The sequence below is a fragment of the Anabrus simplex genome, chromosome 1, assembly GCF_040414725.1.
Source record: "Anabrus simplex isolate iqAnaSimp1 chromosome 1, ASM4041472v1, whole genome shotgun sequence".
Taxonomy (NCBI): Eukaryota; Metazoa; Arthropoda; class Insecta; order Orthoptera; family Tettigoniidae; genus Anabrus; species Anabrus simplex.
Genome location: NC_090265.1, coordinates 839,561,271 through 839,585,938, shown reverse-complemented (window position 1 = coordinate 839,585,938; position 24,668 = coordinate 839,561,271). Strand labels below are relative to the sequence as shown.

Sequence of the window (24,668 nt, the reverse complement as noted above, 5' to 3'; positions counted from 1 at the left end):
ACTATAGGATGTTCATATTCACAGGACATGTTCATTTGTATGTTGTGCAAAAACGAGTAGCATTTCAGTCACCTAGGTTCAGCATGTGTCTTGTTGCCTAGTAGGCACTGGGTCCTCCATGGGCACTGATAACTTGTTCCATGCGTGATGGCATCGACGCGTATAAGGCGCGAATGGCGTCCTGGGTTATAGCGATCCATGCTGCATTCACCTGGTTCCACAGTTCATCTTTAATGGTTGGCATTGGGTCACAAATCCGCGCCCGTCGTTTCACCATATCACACACATATTCGATTGGCGAAAAGTCCGGTGATTGGGCAGGCCAGGGCAACAGTCTGACATCATGTGACAACAACTAGGCACGTGTTCGTGTAGCAACATGTGGTTGCGCATTGTCCTGCTGAATTAAGGCGTCTGGAGTGTCTTGCAGAAAGGGTATAGCTACGGGTCTCAGGATGTCATTCACGTAGGTCAAACTGATCACAGTGCCCTGGACACCCACCGGCTGTGATTTGTGTTTACACCCAATAGCACCCCACGCCATAAGGCCTTGAGTTGGCGCTGTATGTCTTGTGCGAATGCAGTCAATGTGATGCCTCTCCCCCTCTCTGCGGCGAACCAAAGTGCGGCCATCATTTTCAAACAAACAGAACGTCGATTCGTGCGAAAACACTATCTGCTACCAATTCTGTCCCCAGTGACATCGTTCCATACACCATTGCAGTCTAGCATGTTCATGTACATTCGTCAAAGGCGAAGAAGTGGACGCGCCGATAACCCAGACCGTTATAAACGGCGACTGACTGTCACTCCTGATAGTGTACGATGTGTTACACTGTTCCACTGTTGCGCCAGAGCCGAGGAGGACGCAGATCTGTCGTGCAATGCCATTCGAATGAGGTGTCGATTTTCTCGGGGGGTGGTCTGCGTTGTTTGACCAGATCCATCTCGTCGTGTACTACGGCCTTCTGTGAACCATTCCCGTTGCACTGCCGACACACTCCATCCCACACAAGCAGGAATTTCCCGGATGGATTCATCACGTTCTCTCATGCCAATAACGCGCCCTCTTTCAAACTCACTAATTTGATGGTACGGTTCTCACATACGTCTGCGAGGCATCCTGCACGTCTGCTCAAGTCACGCTAATCCATTACCTTCGGTTTATAGCGACAACGAGAGCCGCAGACACATTTTACCAGTCGGTGGTGGTACGCCAAGATATTGACGTGGACCTTGAACCTTAGGGCCGACATGATTCAAATGCTAATCATTTCGGAACATACTAATACACATGCTTTGTGAATATGAACTTCCTATCTCTATTAATTCAAGCTGTTCTGTTTTTCATGAACATAAGTGTATTTTTTCAATCTGCTCGCACACAGACAGGTCTTATGGTGAAGACGATGGTTTAGGGAAGGGTTGGGAGGTGGTGGTGGTGGTAGTGGCTGTGGTGATTATTGTTTAAGAGGAAGTGCAACTGGGCAACCATCCTCTACTAACACCTATCAGAGGGAAAACGTGGATGGTGTACGACACTTCAAAAAATGAAGATATCAGCTGAAATAAGACAAGGGCCACGAATGGCGTGAAAATGAGACTCCGTAGGATTCGCAACCTAATACCTTCGGGGTCGAAAAGAAGAAGAGTTGACCGAAGATGGTCGGATAAGATAGACGAAAGTGTGGAGCTTGGTACAAGTAAACGGAAGCAATGCCAGGACTCAGCTAAGGGCCCCGTGGTTGCAACACACGCTTCCAAGTTGAGAGCCCCTGGGGTTCCTTTTAGTTCCTTTACGGCAGGCAGTTAGTGGTTTTGGCGACAGAAGGATTGAAAAGGGCTAAGATTTTGAAGGTAGATACCGTGGCCTTAATTAAGGCACATCCCCAGCGTTTGTCTAGTAAGAAAATGGGAAAGTATGGAAAACCATCTTCAGGAGTATCAATGGCGGGGTTCGAACCTACCATCTCCCGAATGCAAGCTTACAGATGCGTGATCCTAACCGCACGGCCAACTCGCTCTGTAAAAGTTTCCTTTATGCAATAGTTTTACGCAATTTTTTAAAGGATGTATGTTGAATGTAGACAAACTCTTCGAAGGCTGTCAGGTAAAACTATTCTTCATTTGCAGTGTCCTCGACGTTGCACTTGATCCATTTAAAATATATATTTAATTTTGCAATATTTATATTCTCTTAGACTATTATATGTTACAAAACAGGCCACGTTCTTCGTTCTCATTCGAGCACGTACTGCAGAGCCGTGATCCAGAGGTCAGCAGATAGTCTGTATCAAGGAGTTCATAAGATCATGTGCGCCGACAGTTAGTTAAGCTGTTGTTTCGAACAAGCAAACACGATGAATCGTCTACTGCTGTGTACTTTGGTATTGGTGATCGCTGTCTATTCAGGTAGGCTGTTCTGTCTGGTATTTCACATAGGATACACCGCTTTTTCAGGGGACGCTGATTTCTGTTTGTATTGTGAACCACGTAGGCATTTTACTCAACTTTGTGTGGTATATAGATCAACCTACGAGAGACCACTGCTCAGCAAAAGGATCTGGTCCCAACAAATTTACTCATAATTGAGTTTCCATTTTTTTAAAGAATACATTTGACCAACTTAATAATAATTAAGTATGACGTAATCTTGAGTATTAGTATTAGTATACTATGGAAACGGCGTGAAATGTTGACAAACAAACAAATAAATAAATAAATAAATAAATAAATAAATAAATAAATAAATAAATAAATAAATAAATAAATGGTGGGCTGAGTACCTCAGATGGTAGAGCACTGGTCTTCTGAGCCCAATTTGGCAGGTTCGATCCCAGCTCAGTCCGGTGGAAAGCACTCAAATACGTCAGCCTCATGTCGTAGATTAACTGGCACCAGGAGTGTAGCTAAAGGAGGGGCTACTGGGGGTTAGAACCTCTCCCCCGTGGAATTTTTACAAAAGGTATTAAACAGAAACGTATTTATTTATTTATTTATTTATTTATTTATTTATTTATTTATTTATTTATTTATTTATTTATTTATTTTTGAAACCAAAACAGGGAGTTACGCAATGATATATATTTACAATGGAGTAGCACAATGCAAACATTAAAAAATAAGTGAAAGAAAAATCTAATGGTAAAACTGAAAAAATGAAAATCCACAGCCTGTTTCCAATCAGGGGACAGGTTTTTCTCCGGTTACTCCGGTTTTCCCTGTCATAATTCATTCCAGCAACACTCTCAGTAGCATTTCATCTGTCATTCATTAATCATTGTCCCCGAGGAGTGCGACAGGCTTCGGCAGCCGGCACAATTCCTATCCTCGCCGCTAGATGGGGCTTCATTCATTCCATTCCTGACCCGGTCGAATGACTGGAAACAGGCTGTGAGTTTTCGAATGACAAAACTAGCGGACGAAAATTAAAAACTAACAAAACAAATGTAGAGGCACTACAATTAACAATAACACATAAAGGCAAAAAAAAAAAAAAAAAAATGTATGAGATTAAAGATTGTAAGCAAAACGAAGGGAAGAACTTATAGCTAGGCACAGTAAGTTAAATACAGATATGACCCATAAGTAACGGTATAGTACAGTAAAAAAGCAAGTTTTTTTTGCAAGTTGCTTTACAGGTCTTATTGCGACGATCAGTAAAAAAAAGCAAAGCCATCTCCGTAGAGGCCATGAAGGCCCTTGGAGGGGTGGAAGGTAAAGGCTTCCACTATTCGTAACCTCAGCACTTGATGGGGGTAGAGTGGATAGCTCCACGCCTGGCCGCCTTTGCCCCCAGCAATTAACCTGGTATTCATTTTTGGTGTAGGCTGAGTGAACCTCAGGGCCATGTGCACCTCCGGAAGTGGAAATCTCGTTTCTTAAATTTTACGACTTCCTGACGGGGATTGGAACCCACGTCCTTCCGGGCGAACCGAGCACGCTTTTACCGCCTCGGCCAGGCAGCCCCTTACAGTACAGTAACATAAATAAATATTACATTATGTACAATAGAGGGGACAGCAATGATAAGAGTAAAAAGAAATATGAAGAAAATGAATTAGGTTAAGAAGAATCGATTAAAGGAAGCATACAAAGAACAACGTCCCAGTTCCTGTCAATAAACAAGTGAAAGTCGACTCATTGTGTTGGCTCTTTCGAACATTCACTGAGGCATAATTGTAAAACCAACAAATCTCTTACATCTATTTTCTAAGAGTCCTCCAAAGTTGGATTTTAGATTGTAATCTGAACATATCGGTCCGCCTCTGTGGTGTAGTGGTTAGCGTGATTAGCTGCCACCGCCGGAGGCCCGGGTTCGATTTCCGGCTCTGCCACGAAATTTGAAAAGTGGTATGAGGGCTGGAACGGGTTCCACTCAGCTTCGGGAGGTCAACTGAATAGAGGTGGGTTCGATTCCCACCTCAGCCATCCTGGAAGTGGTTTTCCGCGGTTTCCCACTTCTCCTCCAGGCGAATGCCGGGATGGTACCTAACATAAGGCCACGGCCGCTTTCTTCCCTCTTCCTTGCCTATCCCTTCCAATCGTCCCCTCCCTCCACAAGGTCCCTGTTCAGCATGGCAGGTGAGGCCACCTGGGCGAGGAACTAATCATTCTCCCCAGTTGTATCCCAGACCAAGAGTCTGAAGCTCCAGGACACTGCCCTTGAGGCGGTAGAGGCGGGATCCCTCGCTGTGTCCGAGGGAAAAGCCGACCCTGGAGGGTAAACAGATGATGATGATGATGACGATGATCTGAACATATCATTCGCTGTAAAACTGTTGACATTCATTACATTGTTCTTGTTCTGTATTTTAATTTTGTAGTGTACCGGCACTGCAATCTGAATATTAACATAATTCACTTGTATCGCTGTCTTTATAATTACACACATGCGCACGCAGAAACACCTTCACATGTTCTATAATCATTTTTGTAACTATAACACCCCCCCCCCCCCAACTTCCCGCATCAGTAGATCCTGTCTACGCTACTGACTGACACGTTAAATAATTCCAGCGCGACAAAATTCCAGTACCTCGGCGTCTCTGAAAACCGTAAAAGGAGTTTATTGGACGTAAAATCAATAAAATTATTATTTAAATAAATTAATTGATCATTAATCCCTGGATTACTGCTGCTCCTTGACTGAATGCTCCGAGTTCGATTCCCGGTCAGGTCGTGGATTTCACCTTTGTTTGGTTGATTCTTTTAGTTTGAGAGGTGAGTGATCTTCATTTACATAGAACACATCACAATACAAACTGCCACAGAACACACAATATTGAATACATCCCTTCACAAAGGGTTGGCGTTAGGACAGGTATCCGGCCCGGGCTACATCCATACACAGTGTTGATCCTAGGTAATTGGAAACCATCCAGGAAGAAGAAATCATTCGATTAATGAAACATCTTAGAATATTGTAGTTTCCTGAAGCCAACAACATAATTAATAATGCTAATTCTCGGTGATATATTCTCGTATTCTGAACGCTGAAAACTTATAGTTTATAACATAAACAGCAATATTCCATTTCTCGAATCTTGGAAGATTTCTATGCCTGATAATTCCCGATCATACAAATATAAGGGGCTTGTTCACTGTCTTTGACTACATGGATGTTATTTAGGTTTATTTAGAGTTTATTAGAAGGCATTAGTCTGCAATTTTTGACACAATACCGAAAATTATTCTCCTAACGATATTTCCACTATAAATGTCTATTCGTGAAAAATACTAAGAAAGTTAGAATGTCAAATGCCAGGAGAATACCCCGAGGCCCGATGGTTGAGAAACACTTATATAGATGATCTGGTCCTAGAAATATGACAGCCGGGCTGAGTGGCTCAGACGGTTGAGGCGCTGGCCTTCTGACTCCAACTTGGCAGGTTCGATCCTGGTTCAGTCCGGTGGTATTTGAAGATGCTCAAATACGACAGCCTCGTGTCGGTAGATTTACTGGCACGTAAAAGAACTCCTGCGGGACAAACTTCCGGCACCTCGGCGTCTCCGAAAACCCTCAAAGTAGTTAGTGGGACGTAAAAAGCAAATAACATTATTATAACATTATTATTAGAAATATGGCATAAAACCAGAACTCTTCTTTGTTAGAGAAATGGGCTAGATAGTTTGTATAGAACAGGCATTAAAGGAAATAATAGAGGAGAGGAAATCAAAATCATGAAATTTGCTGATGATGTTATTTTATCTGAGACTAGCAATTATCTGCGGCTTCGCTCGCGTGGATTTCGTAATTTCGGAATTGTGCTAAGACATTATCTGAAAATTCCTAAAGCATTCAAACTCACCCAGCACTGAGTTTCATTTACCCCAGAAATTCTTTGTACACCATGTTTGTGGTATTACCTTTTGGGGCTAAGAAATCCATGCGACATAGAACTGTACATGTGAAAAACAGTCTTCTATCAAGTCGAAAAATTAATTACATGTTTCTTGATTTTTAAAGGAGATTCCCACATCTGTAACATCGTTAGTTTTTGAGATATACATAAGTATCCCCATAAAAAGAATTCACCCCCCTGATCAGTTCTTCTCCCACCCCCACCCCCATTTAAGTGTATTTTCCTAAAGCAAAAATACATGTTTCTTTATTTTTAGAGGAGATTCCAAATACCAATATTCACGTCTGTAGCATCTTCAGTTTTTAAGACATAAGTACCACATAAAAAATAATTCAACTGTTTTTCACTTCTTTCATCCCCCGTTAAGTGCCTTCTTCGAAAACAAAAGGGTATATGTTCCTGCATTTTTAAAGGACCAAGTTTCTTGTCTCTAACATGTTAATTTTTTGACATATAATGTAGATATACTGGTACTCATTTTCAAAATTCACCCGCTTTTCCAATTCTTAACAGCTCTTTAACAGGATTTTCCGAAAACAAAAAAGTACGTCTTTCATTACTTTTAAGGAGATTCCAAATACCAGTTTTCATGTCTGTACGTCTGTAACACTTTTTTTTTGCTAGTTGCTTTACGTCGCACCGACACAGATAGGTCTTATGGCGACGATGGGATAGGAAAGGCCTAGGAGTTGGAAGGAAGCGGCCGTGGCCTTAATTAAGGTACAGCACCAGCATTTGCCTGGTGTGAAAATGGGAAACCACGGAAAACCATCTTCAGAGCTGCCGACAGTGGGGCTCGAACCCACGATCTCCCGGATGCAAGCTCACAGCCGTGCGCACCTTCAGATTTTGAGATAAATGTATACTCATAAAAATAATTCAACTTCTTCTTTACTTCTTTCCACCCCTCTCCCACCTTAAGTGGACTTTACGGAAACAAAAAATACGTGTTTATTTATTTTGAAAGGAAATTCAAAATACCAACTTTCACGTCTGTAAAGGCTTCACTTTTTTAAGTTAAAGTATCCTCATAAACATTTCAACTCCTTATTTACTTATTTTCAACCCCACACCAGTTACGTCGATTTTCCGGGGAAAAAAATGCGTGTTTCTTTATTTATAAAGGAGATTCCAAATACTAATTTTCACTTCTATAACATCTTCAGTTTTGGGATATAAGTATCCTCATAAAAGTAATTCAACTTCTTTTTCACCCCCACCCTTCCTACTCGTTAAGTTGATTCCCCCCTCCCCAAAAGTGCGTGTACCTTTATTTTTAAAGGATATTCCAAATACCAATGTTCACGTCTTTAACATCGTTAGTTTTTGAGATATAAGTATCCTCATACAAAGAATTCAGCTAATTTTTCAATTCATTCACCACCTTAAGTGGATTTTCCGAAGACAAAAGAACACGTTTTTCTTTACTTTGAAAGAAGATTCCAAATACAAATGTTCATGCCTCTAACATCTTCAGTTTTTGAGGTATAAGTAGGCCTATCCCCATAAAAAGAATTCAAATCCTTTTTCACCCCAGCCCTTTGATTCCCCCCCCCCCCCCCCTTCAAAAATGCGCGTTCCTTTACTTTTAAAGGAGGTTCCATATACCTGTTTTCACGTTTGCAACATCTTTACATTTTTGGTATATATATTCATACACATAATTCAACTAATTTTTCAAACCCTCGTCCCCCCACCAACACCCACACCCGTTAAGGGCTTTTCCGAAAATAAAAGAATACGTGGTTCCTTATTTTAAAGGAGATTCCAAATACCAATTTTCACGTCTGCAACATGTTTAGTTTTTTAGATATACTGTGGATATGATAATTTTAAAAATTCACCCCCTTTTGCAGTTCCCCTCAAGTGGATTTTCCAAAAAAGAAAATACTTTTCTTTACTTTTACAGGAAATTCCAAATACCAGTTTTCAAATCAGTAATATGTTAACTGTTTGAGATAATTTACAGATATAGTCTTAAAAAATAATCCCGTTTGTCACTTCTGTTCACCCCCCTATTCAATGGATTATCCAAAAACAAAAAATAGGTGTTTCTTTATTTTCAAAGGAGATTCCAAATACAAATTTTCATGTATCTAACATCATCAGGTTTTGAGATATAAGTCTCCTCATAAAAGGTGTTCAATCCTTTTTCCTCCATTTTCATCCCCCTTACTTTGATTTTCAGAAAAACACACGTGTTTCTTTATTTTTAAAGGAGATTCCAAATACCAATTTTTACGTCTGTATACTTTTAATTTTTTGAAATACTGACATCCTCATTTTAAAAATTCACCCCCTTTTCACCCCCTTAGCGCCGGAATATCCAAACATCCACCCTTAGTGAGCACCTACACCCTAATATAAATGTATCCCCAAAATTTCATTTCTCTATGTCCAGTAGTTTTGGCTCGGCCAGTCAGTCAGTCAGTCAGTCAGTCAGTCAGGACATGTTATTTTATATACACTGACTTAGCAAATGTCATGGGATAGTCACATAAAGCGTGTGGGGCCTCCTCTGGCCCTGCGAACTGCAGTGAGATGCCGTAGAAGTGAGTCGACAAGTCCCTGGCAGTCCTCTGGACGCAGCTGACACCAAATCGTTTGCAGAGCGGCCGCCAGTGCTGGTTTGTTCGTGGGTGCAGGATCCATGGCACGGAACCTGCGTTCCAGGACATCCCAGATATGCTCGATGGGGTTCATATCGGGGCTCCTGGGTGGCCATGGCAGTTGTTGGACCTCCGCTGCATGTTCCTGGAACCATTCCCGGGCGACGTGGGAGCGATGTGGCGGCGCGTTATTATCTTGAAACACCGCAGAACCGTCTGGGTGCTGGAAGGCCAAAAATGGGTGGAGATGGTCTCCGAGCAGCTCGACATACCGCGTACCATTCAAAGTCTCTTCCAGAACAACTAGGGGGCCCATTCAATACCAGGGAAATGCACCCCAGACCATAACAGAGACACCAGCGCCCTGGTCCACACCTTCGAGACAGGCGGGATCCATCGCTTCATGTAGTCTGCGCCATACACGGTGCCTCCCATCGGCATGGTGCAGTTGAAATCGTAATTCGTCCAACCATATCACGTTACGCCATTGTTTCAGTGTCCATCCCTGGTGACTGGCGACAAATGCGCGTCGTTGTGCCCGATGACGTTGGGTTAACAGTGGCACCCGAGTGCGGCGCCGGCTCCCATACCCCATAGAACCCATGTTCCTACGGATTGTTCACTGTGAGACGTGTCTAGCACGGCCTGTGTTGAATTGAGCCGTGATTTGTTGCACGGTTGCCCGTCTGTCATTATTGACAATCCGTCTCAGATGTCGCAGTCACGGTCATCGAGGGTGGCTGGACAGCCGGTCGTTTGTCGGTTTTGGACGGTGACACCCGCATTCAACCATTCACGATACACCCTGGACACGGTTGATCGTGTGAAGCCGAATTCCCGCACCACTTCCGAAATCGCACTTCCCATCCGTCGGGCACCGACCATCATACCCCGTTCGAACGGTGTCAGCTCACGACGACGTTCCATCTTACACATGTCATATGCACAGCCACTGCTCACAAGGTCTCCTATACAACTGCCGCTGGCACAGGGGGCGTGTGGTCCGCAGACAAAACCTGCGCGTCAGTGCTCCGCTATCCCATGACATTTGCTCAGTCAGTGGATATATATTGCTGAAAATCTGGAGAAATTGTTGAATGGTATGGACAGAGTCTTGGGTAAGGAGTACAATATGAAAAATAAGTCCAAAACAAAAGTAATGGAGTGCATTCGAACGAAGTCAGGTGATGCAGGAAATATTAGATTAGGAAATTAAATCTTAAAGGAAGTAGATGAATATTGTTACTTGGGTAGTAAAATAACTAACGATGGCGAAAGTAAGAAGAACATAAAATGCAGAATAGCAGAAGCAAAGAAGGCTTTTCTTAAGAAAAGAAATTTGTTCACTTCGAACATTGATATACTGTCGGGATTAGAAAGACGTTTTTGAAGACTTTCGTGTGGAGCGTGGCATTGTACGGAAGTGAAACATGGACGATAACTAGCTCAGAACGAAAGAGAATAGAAGCTTTTGAAATGTGGTGTTACAGAAGAATGCTGAAGGTGAGATGAATAGATCGAATCACGAATGAAGAGATACTGAATCGAATTGGTGAGAGGAGATCGATTTGGTTAAATTTGACGGGAAGAAGAGATGGGAAGAAGAGATAGAATGTTAGGACACATTTTAAGACATCCAGGACTTGTGCAGTTGGTTTTTGAAGGAAGTGTAGGTGGTAAAAACGGTAGGGGTAGACCAAGGTATGAATATGACAAGCAGATTAGAGCAAATGTAGGATGCAGCAGTTACGTAGAAATGAAAAGGTTAGTACAGGATAGGATTGCATGGAGAGCTGCATCAAACCAGTCTATGGACTGATGGCTCAAACAACAACAACAACAACAACAACAACAACAACAACAACAACAACAACAGGGTTGGGAATGATGACATAAAACCCACTGCTGTTTTGTACTTGGAAGACTAGGACAAAATTAAATGTTATATACTACTTAATACGAAGCGACCGAGTGAATTGGCCATGCAGTTAGGGACGCGTATCTGTGAGCTTGCAATCGGGAGATGGTGGGTTTGAATGTCACCGTCGGCAGCCCTGGAAATGTTTCTCCGTAGTTTTCTATTTTCACATCAGGCAAATGCTGGGGTTGTGCCCATATTAAGGTCACAGCTGAAGGTCACAGCTGCTACCTTCCCAATCCCAACCCTTTCGCATCCTTGCGTCGCCAAACACCTTCAGTATAGTAGTGCGACGTCAAACCACTAGCACAAAAAACAATATACAAAATAAAAACTCGCTTCATCTCCTACGTGCAGCGATTAGTGCTATTAGCTGTCATCTTCAGTGACCCTGGTTCGAATCGCGATACTGCCAGAGATTTAAACATTATCAGGAAGGCGCTATTTGGTTAAAAAGGTACATGCAGCTCACCTCTATTAGCAATTGTTACGAATAAAACTCCCTCTGTTTCATTACTCCAATTTATTTCAGAATGACCCAATAAATGCACGCATACATATATACCCACAAAATTCTAATTATCCATGAATGGTCACACTCACTAACTGCTGTCTATTTACAAGTCTCTCTCTTCCTTACGGCACAGCAGGCGGTCCAGCCCGTTGCTCTACCTGCGGACGCTTAATCCTTACTTTCACTTCCCCAAGTCCAGTCACCTCATACAGCAGCTGTGTGTAGACAGCTGGATCTGAACACAGGGCTACGGGCCACTCGATACACGATGACTGTTCATTGATTTGACTCCTCAGACAGTCCAGTAATTAACACAGTCACATGCAGTAAACAACTAAACAGCTCAACAGTATTCAACAGCAGGACGATAGTCACAGCAGCGAACATGAACACAGGTCCATTTACCTTCACATTCGTGGTAGCGGCTTCCCTCGCTGACTCATACCGAGCCCCAGTCTACAGAAATACACGAACACACTTCCGTTCCGTCGTCTTCAGCCCACCCACTCACTGGTCTCTCCGACACCACAACAACCGTTCCTCGTTCAGAAGTCGGTGGGGCACTAGCGACTTCCAACACCTCTGTCGCCCTCAGCCCAGCCACCGAACCCTAATACACTGAGTCTCTCACTAATTTCACCACGGAGTCCAACACTGACCGTGACTCCACCACCCGTGGCTAGCCTCCCTTTTTATAGCTTGGGTGATTTCAGCCAGAATTTTCACGAGGTGACTAGAGGCAGAACATTCCATTGAGTCTCCAAGAAACTCATAGGTAAGCTGGCCAACGAGAACAATACACGGAAATGCCGGACCCATCCTACAAGCCGGCTGGGAGATTCCCGGTTATCTGAGTCACTACCCCTTCCTGAAAGTACCGAAAGGGGCTACCACGAGGCTGGCAGCGCTATACCTGAACAAAGTTGCTTCACCTCGAAGAATATGACACGAAATTACTTCTACCAATTTATTGGCGTCGGCAGCTGATGTAGAACTCGGCCTAGTTTTCCTCACACAAACTCTATGTGGAGGGATGTATTCACTATTGCGTGCTTGTGTGGTGTTTGGCATTGTGATGTACTGTGTTTATATCAGGAGTGCTCAGCTGGACACCCGTTGAGACTAGCCCAGTGCGGCCGGGCTGACCTGACGTAAATAAGGGCAGGTTACGTAGCAAGGATACGTCACAGTGAAGCGAGAAAGTGAACACACTTTGCAGGGAAGGGAGCAGTGACATCCGATTGTGATTACGGTGGTCTCCTCCACTGCTCATCGAAATGCTGATTGCGGTACAGTATTTAAAATAAAGTGCTATCATCTCAAGAAAACCTTTTCAAGATATTCCGGTTTGATTTATATTGCGCATGATATAAACAGTCATCAGTTTTATTTTCTTATATTAATACATTCAAAGAAAACTGACACGTTATAATTTTTGTGTTACAATACAGTCTACAAAGTTACAGGGTTTTAACGTACATGCTACGATGTACAATTCCTTGGATGAGAATTGCAGTATTTCCACTTTTATAAAAAGTAAAATTCCTGTTATTCACGAAACAAGAAGTAAAATATTCACATAATTCAACAAGTTTACTGCTTAATTTTGCACTGTGTGGTAGTGTTGTGTGACTTTCCCTGTTCACTGAATTTTGTATTTAAAACTTAACAGGAAAGGTTATTCCACTGAAGCCCAACTTGTAGGATTCCAGCAAGATATAGCAGATATCCTGGATTTAGGAGGTCAATTGGACTGTATTGCTATTGACTTATCTAAGGCATTTGATAGGGTAGATAATGGGAGACTACTGGCAAAAATGAGTGCAATTGGACTAGAAAAAAGAGTGACTGAATGGGTGGCTCTGTTTATAGAAAATAGAACTCAGAGAATTAGAGTAGGTGAGGCTTTATCTGTCCCTGTAAAAATTAAGAGGGGAGTTCCTCAAGGCAGTATTACTGGACCTTTATGTTTTCTTATGTATATCAATGATATGTGTAAAGAAGTGGAATCAGAGATAAGGCTTTTCGCAGATGATGTTATTCTGTACAGAGTAATAAATAAGTTACAAGATTGTGAGCAAGTGCAAAATGACCTCGATAATGTTGTGAGATGGACCGTAGGCAATGGTATGATGATAAACGGGGATAGAAGTCAGGTTGTGAGTTTCACAAATGGGAAAAGTCCTCTCAGTTTTAATTACTGCGTTGATGGGGGTGAAAGTTCCCTTTAGGGATCATTGTAAATACCTAGGTATTAATATAAGGAAAGATCTTCATTGGGGTAATCACATAAATGGGATTGTAAATAAAGGGTACAGATCTCTGCACATGGTTATGAGAGTATTTAGGTGTTGTAGTAAGGATGTAAAGGAGAGAGCATATTTGTCTCTGGTGAGACCCCAACTAGAGTATGGTTTCAGCGTTTGGGACCCTCACCAGGATTACCTGATTCAGGAACTGGAAAAAATCCAAGGAAAAGCAGCTTGATTTGTTTTGGGTGATTTCCGACAAAAGAGTAGCGTTACAAAAATGTTGCAAAGTTTGGGCTGGGAAGACTTGGGAGAAAGGAGACAAACTGCTCGACTAAGTGGTATGTAATACCAATATAAATGGTCCGTCATTGGACATTATAAATTTTCCAGCTAACTCATTCTTGGTTGGTATGTTCCGAGCTGTCAGTGGAGAGATGGCGTGGGAGGACATCAGTAGACGAATAAGTTTGGATGGTGTCTTTAAAAGTAGGAAAGATCACAATATGAAGATAAAGTTGGAATTCAAGAGGACAAATTGGGGCAAATATTCATTTATAGGAAGGGGAGTTAGGGATTGGAATAACTTACCAAGGGAGATGTTCAATAAATTTCCAATTTCTTTGCGATCATTTAAGAAAAGGCTAGGAAAACAACAGATAGGGAACCTGCCACCTGGGCGACTGCCCTAAATGCAGATCAGTTGTGATTGATTGATTGATTGATTGATTGATTGATTGATTGATTGATTGATTGATTGATTGATTGATAATAGCTAGCCTCTAAATGGCGAGGGAGTTTCATCACGAATGAGGGAATAGATATTTACTATCCAAGATCAAAGTACAATGTAAATGCATCTACCAGAGTACAGTACCGGTTTGCCTTCAAATAAGTAACCTACCCCTGATTTCATTCCCGGTAAGCATGATTGGATTGTTGGTGAGTTTATCAGATAATTTAAACCCAAACAATCACAAGCCACAGCTTATCCACATTAACTCCGTATTATATTATTAGAAATTTTCTAAAGCACATCATAAAATGCAATCGTGAACATTGTAATTCATTACCGGTACGTACATTACAAAAATATGTGAGGTTATAGTCCTAACTCTTTATTGTATCCGGTCAAATTGCAATGAACATAAATACCTTATTTCTTACAATGTAAATTGAAAATGACGTGGATTTCTGCCCTCTTTCTTTCATTATATCTTCAAATTCGGGTATCGCCGCAGTGATCGAGGGTGACTGGGAGAACTTCGCCCAGCATTCACAGCTTGTAACATAACCACAATGTCACTGTGGTTGAATAGCATACACTCATTGTCTGCCCGCCCGCAGGACGGAGCACCTCTGGTTTATGTGAAGACAAACATGAATATCTAGTCCCCGATATTAATAGTTTCGCTTTTCGTCCACAGGTGCACTCATCAATGACGGTACAGACAGCATTGTTCTCTGAACTTTGTAATGATAGCCTAACAAGAATGTTCCACTGATAACCTAGCTTCCAAAATGTACTCGCCAACTGTTCTAATGCTCTGAAATATAGATGCTACTTGAATATTCTTCTTCTTCTGCCGCTTTTCCCACATCTGTAGGGTTACGGGTGGGACATATGAGTTTGGTCCTGTTTAACGGCCCTGGAACCCTTGGACGAATCACCTAAGACGACGACTCAGATTATCACCGATGAAGTTGTTAACGCCGTCCACATTGTGGTAAAATCTATAAAGGGAAGCTAGGAGTGAGCATCCACATAAGTCGATCTCATCCACAAGAACATAGAACTGCACTGTTAGCTAAGCAGCCCGAATGGAAATCAGCAAGAAGTTGTCATTCACCCCTTTCAAATGATAGTGATATCTTGTTTCCAGGTAATAGCAACAAAAATATTAACACGCCAGACATAACGAATCACAGTACGTTTATACAAAATCAAAACACACAGACATACAAAGAAACAATGGAAAAATTCCAGAATATTGGTAATGACAATGACTTCTGTAATTATGTCAAAGAAGTCATGGAATTCTTATCCAAAGCTATGCAACAGCTTCCCGGTTCAAAACACCCGGCAGTTAAATTTTATGAGATACGGCGGAGAAAAAAGTTACTTAATAATCAACATAAATATACGCAACTTGCAATCCAGAAAGGGTGACCAAGAGACATAGATTAAAGCACCGAGAGAAGTATGAAACACACAGACATACAAAGAAACTCAATTCCTATACTACAACCAGAGACGAAAAGCAGTACATGCATCAATCAGTGACACTAAAGAGGTCTGTAAGGTAGATATAAATAAAATACACAACTACTTTTCCTCTCGTGTTTCGATCCCCAATGATTTAGTAAGATCAACATATACTTCACACACATCTGAAGCAGAATATGTAGAATTAGATGATACAATGAATACTGTCATTTCTAAACAAGAAGTAGAGCATACAATCAAAAAAATAGCCATTGACACATCCCTTGAACCATACCATATATTGATGAGGGCACTTAAACATGACACGTGTTATGAAATTATAGCATTGATTGCAACAACCACGTTAACAAGAACACTGGTGCCTGAGATTCTTGAGAGAGCTAGAACCATGCTTATCCATAATGGACCGGGCGAGTTGGCCGTGCGCGTAGAGGCACTCAGCTGTGAGCTTGCATCCGGGAGATAGTAGGTTCGAATCCTACTATCGGCAGCCTTGAAGATGGTTTTCCGTGGTTTCCCATTTTCACACCAGGCAAATGCTGGGGCTGTACCTTAATAAAGGCCACGGCCGCTTCCTTCCAACACCTAGGCCTTTCCTATCCCATCGTCGCCATAAGACCTATCTGTGTTGGTGCGACGTAAAGCCCCTAACAAAAAAAATATCCATAATGGAGGGGACCCAATGTATCTAGATAACTGGAGACCAATAACCATCTATTCACTAGTGAGAAGAGTAATAGAACGCATATTAGATACACGACTACGTAGCTACGTGAGCTTTAATGAAAATCAACGTGGCTTCACAAACACTGCTGGCATTCACATCAACACTTCCATCTTGGAATCTATTCTGACATCAGCCAAATACCAAAAGGTCCACTGTAACCTGGTTTTTCTGGATATCACTAAGGCCTTTGACAACGCAGGACATAAACACTGAAGAATGCTCTCTCCTCCCTCGCCCTACCATCAAAACTGTCTGATCTAACGATGGCACTACAAACTAATAATACTACTCAAACAGAATCCCATCACAAGAAGATCAAACCAATTGTTCTCAATAAAGGTATAATGCACGGTTTTCCCTTATGACCAGCACTTTACAACATTGAAACTGACCACATTTTAGAAGAAATTTCATCAACAGAGTTCCAGGAAGAGCATGGATATTGTATAATGCCTGGTCTTCCTAACGTAACCACTGTAGGCTTTGCTGATGATACGTTGACTGTAGCAAAAACCAAGACTTCAGCTAGAAAGATCACTGAAATGGCCATCAAGAGATTGGAAGGAATTGGACTAACAATCAATGTCAACAAATCTAAATCCATTTCCATAGTAAAAGAAAGCCCTACCTTCAAATCTCTAACATTAAATGGTTACAATGAAATCAAATCTATAACTCCTGCAGAGACAAGCCACTACCTCAGAGTAAACTAACACAATGCTGCTGTATTTGATCCTAAATTAACGACGTAAAACCAGGCAAGTTAGCCGTGCAGTTAGAGGCACGCAGCTGTGAGCTTGTATCCGGGAGATACTGGTTCGAACCCCAGGCAAATACTGGGGCTGTACTTCAATTAAGGCCATGGCCACTTCCTTCCCAGTCCTAGCCCTTCCCTATCTCATCATCACCATGAGACCTATCTGTGTTGGTGCGACGTAAAGCAAATAGCAAAGAAAAAATTACAATGGAAAAACTTAAGAGTAAACTAGATGCATTAGCATTAACTCCACTACTGCAACCACACCAGAAATTTAATGTGCTATCAACCTACATTTGCCCATCTTTGATCTACAAATTCCATACTACACCTTTACATCAAATACCTGCGAGTTTCCTAACTGATACTGACAAACGTATCAAAAGCACCTTGAAAGAAGTTCTTCAGCTTCCAATAGATACACAAGACAGCATGTTATACTCCGATAAAAAGTATAAAGGACTCGGTCTTTTCAAGTACGGTTGGGAGGTTTATCTACAGCACATAAATGTACGCCAAGTTCTCCAATGATCCAACAATATACCCACATTAACCACACCAGAGACCTCCATACAGAAACAGAGAAGTGCTTCAAAAAATGTGGCCTACTCCTGAATACTGAATACGAATCATTAGAGGTCTCGCTCCTATGACAACAACTCCGTGAGAAAGAATTCGATGCCTGGTGTGCCTTACCACAAAAGGGTAAGGGTGTTATACTGTATAAGGAATACATACCAGCCAATCAGTGGGTAAGAAAACTCAAAGGTTTAACTAGTAGCGACTGGGGAAATGCCATAAAACTGACAGCAAATGTAGTTCCAGTTCGTGCATTACCGGGCAGGTCCCCGACAATAACCAGTTGACATTGCCACAGTGAGATTGAAACACTAGGTTTCATCTTGGGTTCCTGTCCATTTAATCACAACCTATGGAATTCACGACTCATCATATATGATGTATGATTGCTGAAGCCCTGAGAGAAAAGCATTATACAGTCTATGAGGAGGTACATAGATTGTCACAGACAGGGTCAAGCTGACGGATTGACATGATAGCTACACCACCGGGTTCAAGTAAAGGGTTCATAATAGACCCCACAATTAAAACCGAAGCATCATCCACTCAACCACATAATTTACACAAGGAGAAATGTGATATATATGAACCTACAATTCCATACTTTGCCAAGAAATATCATTGGACTCCATAGATGTTTTAGGATTGATGATAGGAGCACAAGGCACCATTACTCACACATTTCACAACTTTTGTAAGAAATTTAATTTTCATAACTAATTTATTAAGGACATTGGGTTAGCAGCTCTGAAAGGATCATTAGCAATAGTAAAAAAATCATCTATACTCTGAACTCAGAACCGAAGAGATCGTAAGGCTTTTCTATCACTGCACGACCTCCTCCTACTTTCTGTGGAATGGGAAATATTATGAACAGACAGATGGTGTGGCCATGGGAAGTCCTTTCTCTCCTGTTGTGGCTAATTCCTTCACGGAAAACTTTGAAGAGAAAGCTTTGCCATCGGCACCTTGCAAACTGACGATCTGGTGGTGATATGTGGATGATTCGTTCGTCATATGGATGGAAGGTGAAGACAATCTTGGTCACTTTCTGGATCATCTTAATCACCAGCACCCTTCCATTTGTTTCAGCATGGAAATGGAATCTGACCGCAAAATACTATTTTTAGATGTTCTTGTCACCAAGAAAAAGGATGGATCTTTAGGACACAGTGTTTATCATAAGCCTACACACACCCATAGATATCTCCATGCAGATTCTCACCATCACCCTGCCCAGAAATATGGTATCCTTACACTCTGACTACCAGGGCCAGGAGGATATGTGAAGTGTCATCTCTACAAGAGAAAATTAACACCTTGAGAACCACCTTTGAGAGCAACGGTTACAGCAGAGCTTTGATCTCAACAGTTCTGAAATCGACGCATAATCGAACTTCTGTTAAGGAAAAAAGATGTAAAAGGAACTACTTACCTACCTTACGTACATAACACAATGGATCATATTGCTAAAATCTTATGTAGGTACCATGTACGAACTATTTTTGGAACATCAATTAAGATTAGGCAACTCCTGAGACCAACTAAGGATAGTTTGCCTAAATAGCAACAACCTGGTATCTACAGAGTTCCCTGTACCTGTGGCATGGTTTATATTGGGCAGACTTCGAGAACGGTATGTACTCACATCAAAGAACATACCAGGTGTATCAGACTCAACCAGCCTGATAAATCAGCTGTTGCTGATCATGCCTTAACACCTGGTCACGATGTCTTATTCCAAGAAGTGGATGTTCTTGCCCGTATAAAGCAATATTGCCCAAGAATTATCAGGGAGGTGGTTTAGATACGTAAACATCCAGATAATTTCAACCGCGATACAGGCTACAACCTCAGTGAATCATAGTACCTATTATCAGAACCATTAGAGAATGATGCTTTACTGTTGCCATTCGCTGTCCCTAGCATGCTGCTAAAATGGTGTCCCTTCTATATCTTAGGGCACCATTTTAAGTTCCTTGTTGCTTTCTCCTAGCAACCTTTAATGCGTCGTTTCATTTCTCTGTTGTCTCCTGATGAAGAAAGGAAAGGTTTCTTTTGAAACGCGTAGAGTGTGTGTATAATTACTTACACGGCATAATCCCAAAAATATACTTCATGAATAGTTACAAGGGCCGTGAAAGTCTAAATGATAACAATAGGATATAACTTGCTCCTGAAGGCTAAGAAACAACAGTATACCCAGACCAAGGAAGAATAATTAATACAAGAAGCAGAAGCAAAGCCCTAGAAAGTCCTGGAATCATGGAGAACCAAGGCAACCCCAAGTATCTCCATGACAATATGGGAAAACTACTTTGCAAATATACTCCAGAAGGAAAGCACAAAATATAACACCAAAGGAAGCACCCTGGTGACTGAAAATGAAAGAACAGAAGACTAAATTTGGCAAGCAATTGAAAGAAGCAAACCTTGTAAGGCAGCTGGCCCAGATAATATCTCAAACGAGCTGATGAGAGGAGCAATGATATATACCATTAAGTTATGGACAGTCCTAGACAACAGTGCCTAGAAATTATGGACATCTCCACAATGTGGAGAGAATCGACAGTCAAAGTGATCTACAAAGGAAAAGAACTGCAGCACAAGCCAGAATCCAACAGAGGGATAGCCTTGGAATGTGCACCATTCGTGTTATTGAGCAACATCTTACTAAAATGAAATCCATGACAACATATTGACTGTTACTTCCAGAAGATCAACCTTAAAAGCGATGGTACACATACTCCAATTCATGAATATAGTCCTGTCTAAATCCAAAGACCATGCATATGCAGCATTCATTAATTACAAGCAAGCTTTTGACAGAAAAAGAAACATGAAATTTGGCAGTTATAACCATGAAATTGTGGACAGATTCAAATACTTAGGAAGCATACTAATGCAAAATACAAGGCTGGATATAGAAATTAGCAAAAGGGTGCAACAGGCAAATGCATTCTATCAGAATGTAAGGAATCTAATTTGGAAGAAGAAGATAAGAAGGAAGTGTAAGGAAGCAATCTACAGGATCATGTTGATACATTCAATGAAGACCTGAGTAGGGACAAGAAGACAGTAACATTCAAGCCCGTGAAATTAATTTCCTAAGTAGTGTGATAGGAAAGACAGGGAAAGACAGAGTGAGAAGTGAAAATATGAGAAAGGAAATTTGAGCACAAAAATAACAAAATTAAGGAGAATAGACCAAACATGTTAAGAGAATGGAGGAGCAAAGGATACTGAAAATGAAAACCTACAACCTGTTTTCCAGTCAATGACCAGGTCAGGGATGTAATGAATGAAGTAGATATAGGCTATTAGTACGATGGGGTCGCCAGTCCCAAAGTGATTTATTAATGAGTGATAGATGCTATGAAATAAGAATGGAGAGTGTTGCTGGAATGAAAGATGACAGGGAAAACCGAAGTACCCGAAGAAAAACTTGTCACGCCACTGCTTTGTCCAGCACAAATCTTACATGGAGTGACCAGGATTTGAACCACGATATCCAGCGGTGAGAGGCTGATGCGCTGCCGTCTGAGCCATGGAGGCTCGAGCGAAGGATACTCAGGGATGTAATGTTAGGGCTTGCAATGTAGGCGGGCCCGGGCCTTTAAGGGGCCCCGCAGTCTCCTCACAAAAAGGTGTATACATCTATCCTAATGTTACTCTGCATGGAAATGATTTGGGCGATTTTGCAGAATTAGTCAAAATAGTTCTTTCTTTTCTTTTTATTTACATTTTGTGCACAGGGGAATTGCTACTTGATTGCATCTAGCAGCAGTTTTGTGTTTTGAGTGTCACACAGCACAGCTATAAACAAATACTTGCCCTTGCTGTCTCTCACAACACCATGATGCACTCTTCAGAAAAGACCTGCACCAAATTATTTAAAAGTAATTACAGCAATGCAAATGATACCAAAATATCATATTTTAGTTACAAAATGATACTTTCTTGCTGTGTAGTCCACCTGAGATCGTATTATGCACATATTTTGCAGAACATTTAACTGTAGTGACACATTTATTAGATATCAGTATATAATCCCTATAAGAAGGTGTAGTAACAATCTGTCAACTCAAGTTTCTAACAAACTCTCTTTGCATGAAGTTAATAATAGGCTTATTATTTTTAAGGTCTGATGTTTTTTAAACTATATTTGATCAGATGTATATTTAATTTTGTTTGTATATTTTTCTGTGTTGTAATCAATTAAATTATTATAACCAAGACTTCAGTATCGGTTACAGAGTATTGTTTTGTAGTTACTGAAAAATGAAACCAATTAAAAGTTAAGCTTGAACAGTGGTGCATGGTTGGCAGTTCAGCAACATAGTTGTTAAACTACAGAAGCAATCCAATTAAACCTAATAATCATTCTTCTTCTACTGCTTTTCCTTCACTGTGTTGTACATGTGGATTTGGCTCTGTTTTTGTGGCCGGATGGCCTTCCTGATCACTATTGCATGTTTCTGTGGTGGTTGGTAGTGTAGTGTGTTGTCTGAATATGAAGAGGAAAATGTTGGAACATACATAAACCTCCAGTCCACGAGCCAGAAGAATTAATCAAACACGATTAAAATCCCTGACCCAGCTGGGAATCGAACCTGGGACCCTTTGAACTGAAGGTCTCAATGCTGACCATTCAGCCAATGAGTTGGATTAAATCTAATAATTATTTAAGAATAATCTTACAATAACGAATAACCCTTTTGTTCATATAAGTTGACAATACATTGCATTACTTCTAACTGCTGCAATTAAATTTATATTTTAGTTATTCATAGGTTTTACATTTTAGTTGAGGGGCCCCGAATTTTTATTTTGGCAGGCAGGCCCATATCACATTTATGTCCCTGAGGATACTGAAACAGATAATGGAGGCTAACTTTGAGGGAAAGATACCAAGAAGGAGACCCAGAACAAGGTGGATACAGTTGATCAAGGCAGAGACCTGGAACAGACCAGAATTGCAGAAGAATGGTGAAAAGAGAGAGGAAGGATAGAAGTACCATAAATGCCCCAACCTGGCTGGAGCTGAATAAGGGGAGATAATGATGATGATATTGGTTTGTCATCTGTCTTTTCTTTTAGCATTATGGTTTGGGTTAGGGGAGGGCACTACAAGTATGTTAGCCTGGGGCGATCTCAATCTTCAATAAGGCGCTGACAACAGCCAGTCATTCATCTGCAGTAACTATCAAAGAGACCGGGCGAGTTGGCAGTGAGGTTAGGGGTGCATGGCTGTGAGCTTGCATCCGGGAGATAATGGATTCGAATCCCACTGTCAGCAGCCCTGAAGATGGTTTTCCGTGGTTTCCCATTTTCACACCAGTCAAATGCTGGGGCTGTTGTCGGTGCGACGCAAAAAAAAAAAGCGACTAGCAAAAAAAAATCTGTCAGAGGAACATGTCTCTTTTGATTTTCTTTGTTAACTGTGTCCAAATTCCTCCATTTAGTATTTATGTTTTCTCCATTAAGTTGGTTGTGGATGTTGGTTTCACAGCAAAATTATAATTTTTATGGTGCATTGGGAAGAGCTGATGAAGTGTTTCTATTATGTTATCTCCCCACTATTTATTTATTTAGCATTTGGCTAGAAATACAGTGTCTGTTTTAGGTAGGATCTACACTTCAGTATATGTATATCTAAATTTTGGATGTAGTCTATAATTTCTGTGATCATGAGAGCAGAGTCACTAACATTGCCATTACCGGTATACTTTCTTGTCTTACAATCGCTGATGATGTACTGGATCGTCTGTTGTGTAGCACTGCAGTCATACTCAGGCATTGAAATTCTGTTCCACTTGTAGTGGAAAAGCTGCACAGTTCCCGTGGTTGGTAAAGTATGGATCATAGTCTATGAGGGAGGTCTTCTTCACAGGAGGCATTGTTGGGTAGTATTTGTCGTTGAATATCTTCTGCCATTCAATGGAAGTTTCGTAGTTGCTCTTCGTGAAGTTCATGGCATCTCTTGTTGGTGGTTTTCTTGAATGCAGGTGATTAGTATTTGCATCACCAATATCACCATGTCCATTAGTTATTATGTATTATTTACTGATTCCAAAGTTAAATGCATGTAAATCGTAAAGGAAAGCTGAATTATTCTTCCAGGCACTGCTATTAAATGCTTTGTGTGTGATTCTGAAAAAGATGCACGCTGTGGAGAGAAGTTCACTATGACTACAATGCAGAATTGTCCGTCGGAGAGTACTCATTGCAGCAAGAGCAATCGGACAAGTGAGTAATTTATCTCATAATAGTACACTTCATATCAGCTAGGGTCTTGTATAAATGCATACCTTTTCTTGTGTTAATTACTGACTTTCTATAAATTTATGTATTTGTGATAGAAAGTGAACATTCAAGTGTATGAATAGAATACTTTTATTGTCATTAAATACTGTACAGTTCAACCAACAGAGTTGATCACATTGTGAAATAATTGAATCTCTTACACAGTGTATGCATAAATAAACTAATTTCTTGTTCTATATCAACTTAAAAAAATATATATTTAGACTCTTCAGTCTGCTGAAACTAACTTTGAGTGAATACATTTTTGAACTACCTGAAAGAGAAGACATATGGTAACAGTATTATACCTGAAAAAAAAAAAAAAAGAAACAACTGAATTCATTTTTAGGTATAACACTGTTACCATATGTCTTCTCTTTCAGGTAGTTTATACATTTATTTACTCAAAGTTAGTTT

The 24,668-nt window shown here is 41.0% G+C and overlaps 1 protein-coding gene across 1 annotated transcript in view; it reads left to right on the top strand.

Moving 5' to 3' along the window:
- The first annotated feature begins 2,281 nt into the window (after positions 1 to 2,281).
- The window catches only part of LOC136874090 (uncharacterized), a 29,324-nt gene continuing 6,937 nt past the window's right edge, over positions 2,282 to 24,668 (top strand). The window contains exons 1-2 of the mRNA XM_067147639.2: positions 2,282 to 2,412; positions 24,069 to 24,194. Of these exons, the coding sequence (XP_067003740.1) occupies positions 2,361 to 2,412; positions 24,069 to 24,194 (178 nt within the window). The 5' untranslated portion in view covers positions 2,282 to 2,360. The remainder of the gene's footprint in view (positions 2,413 to 24,068; positions 24,195 to 24,668) is intronic.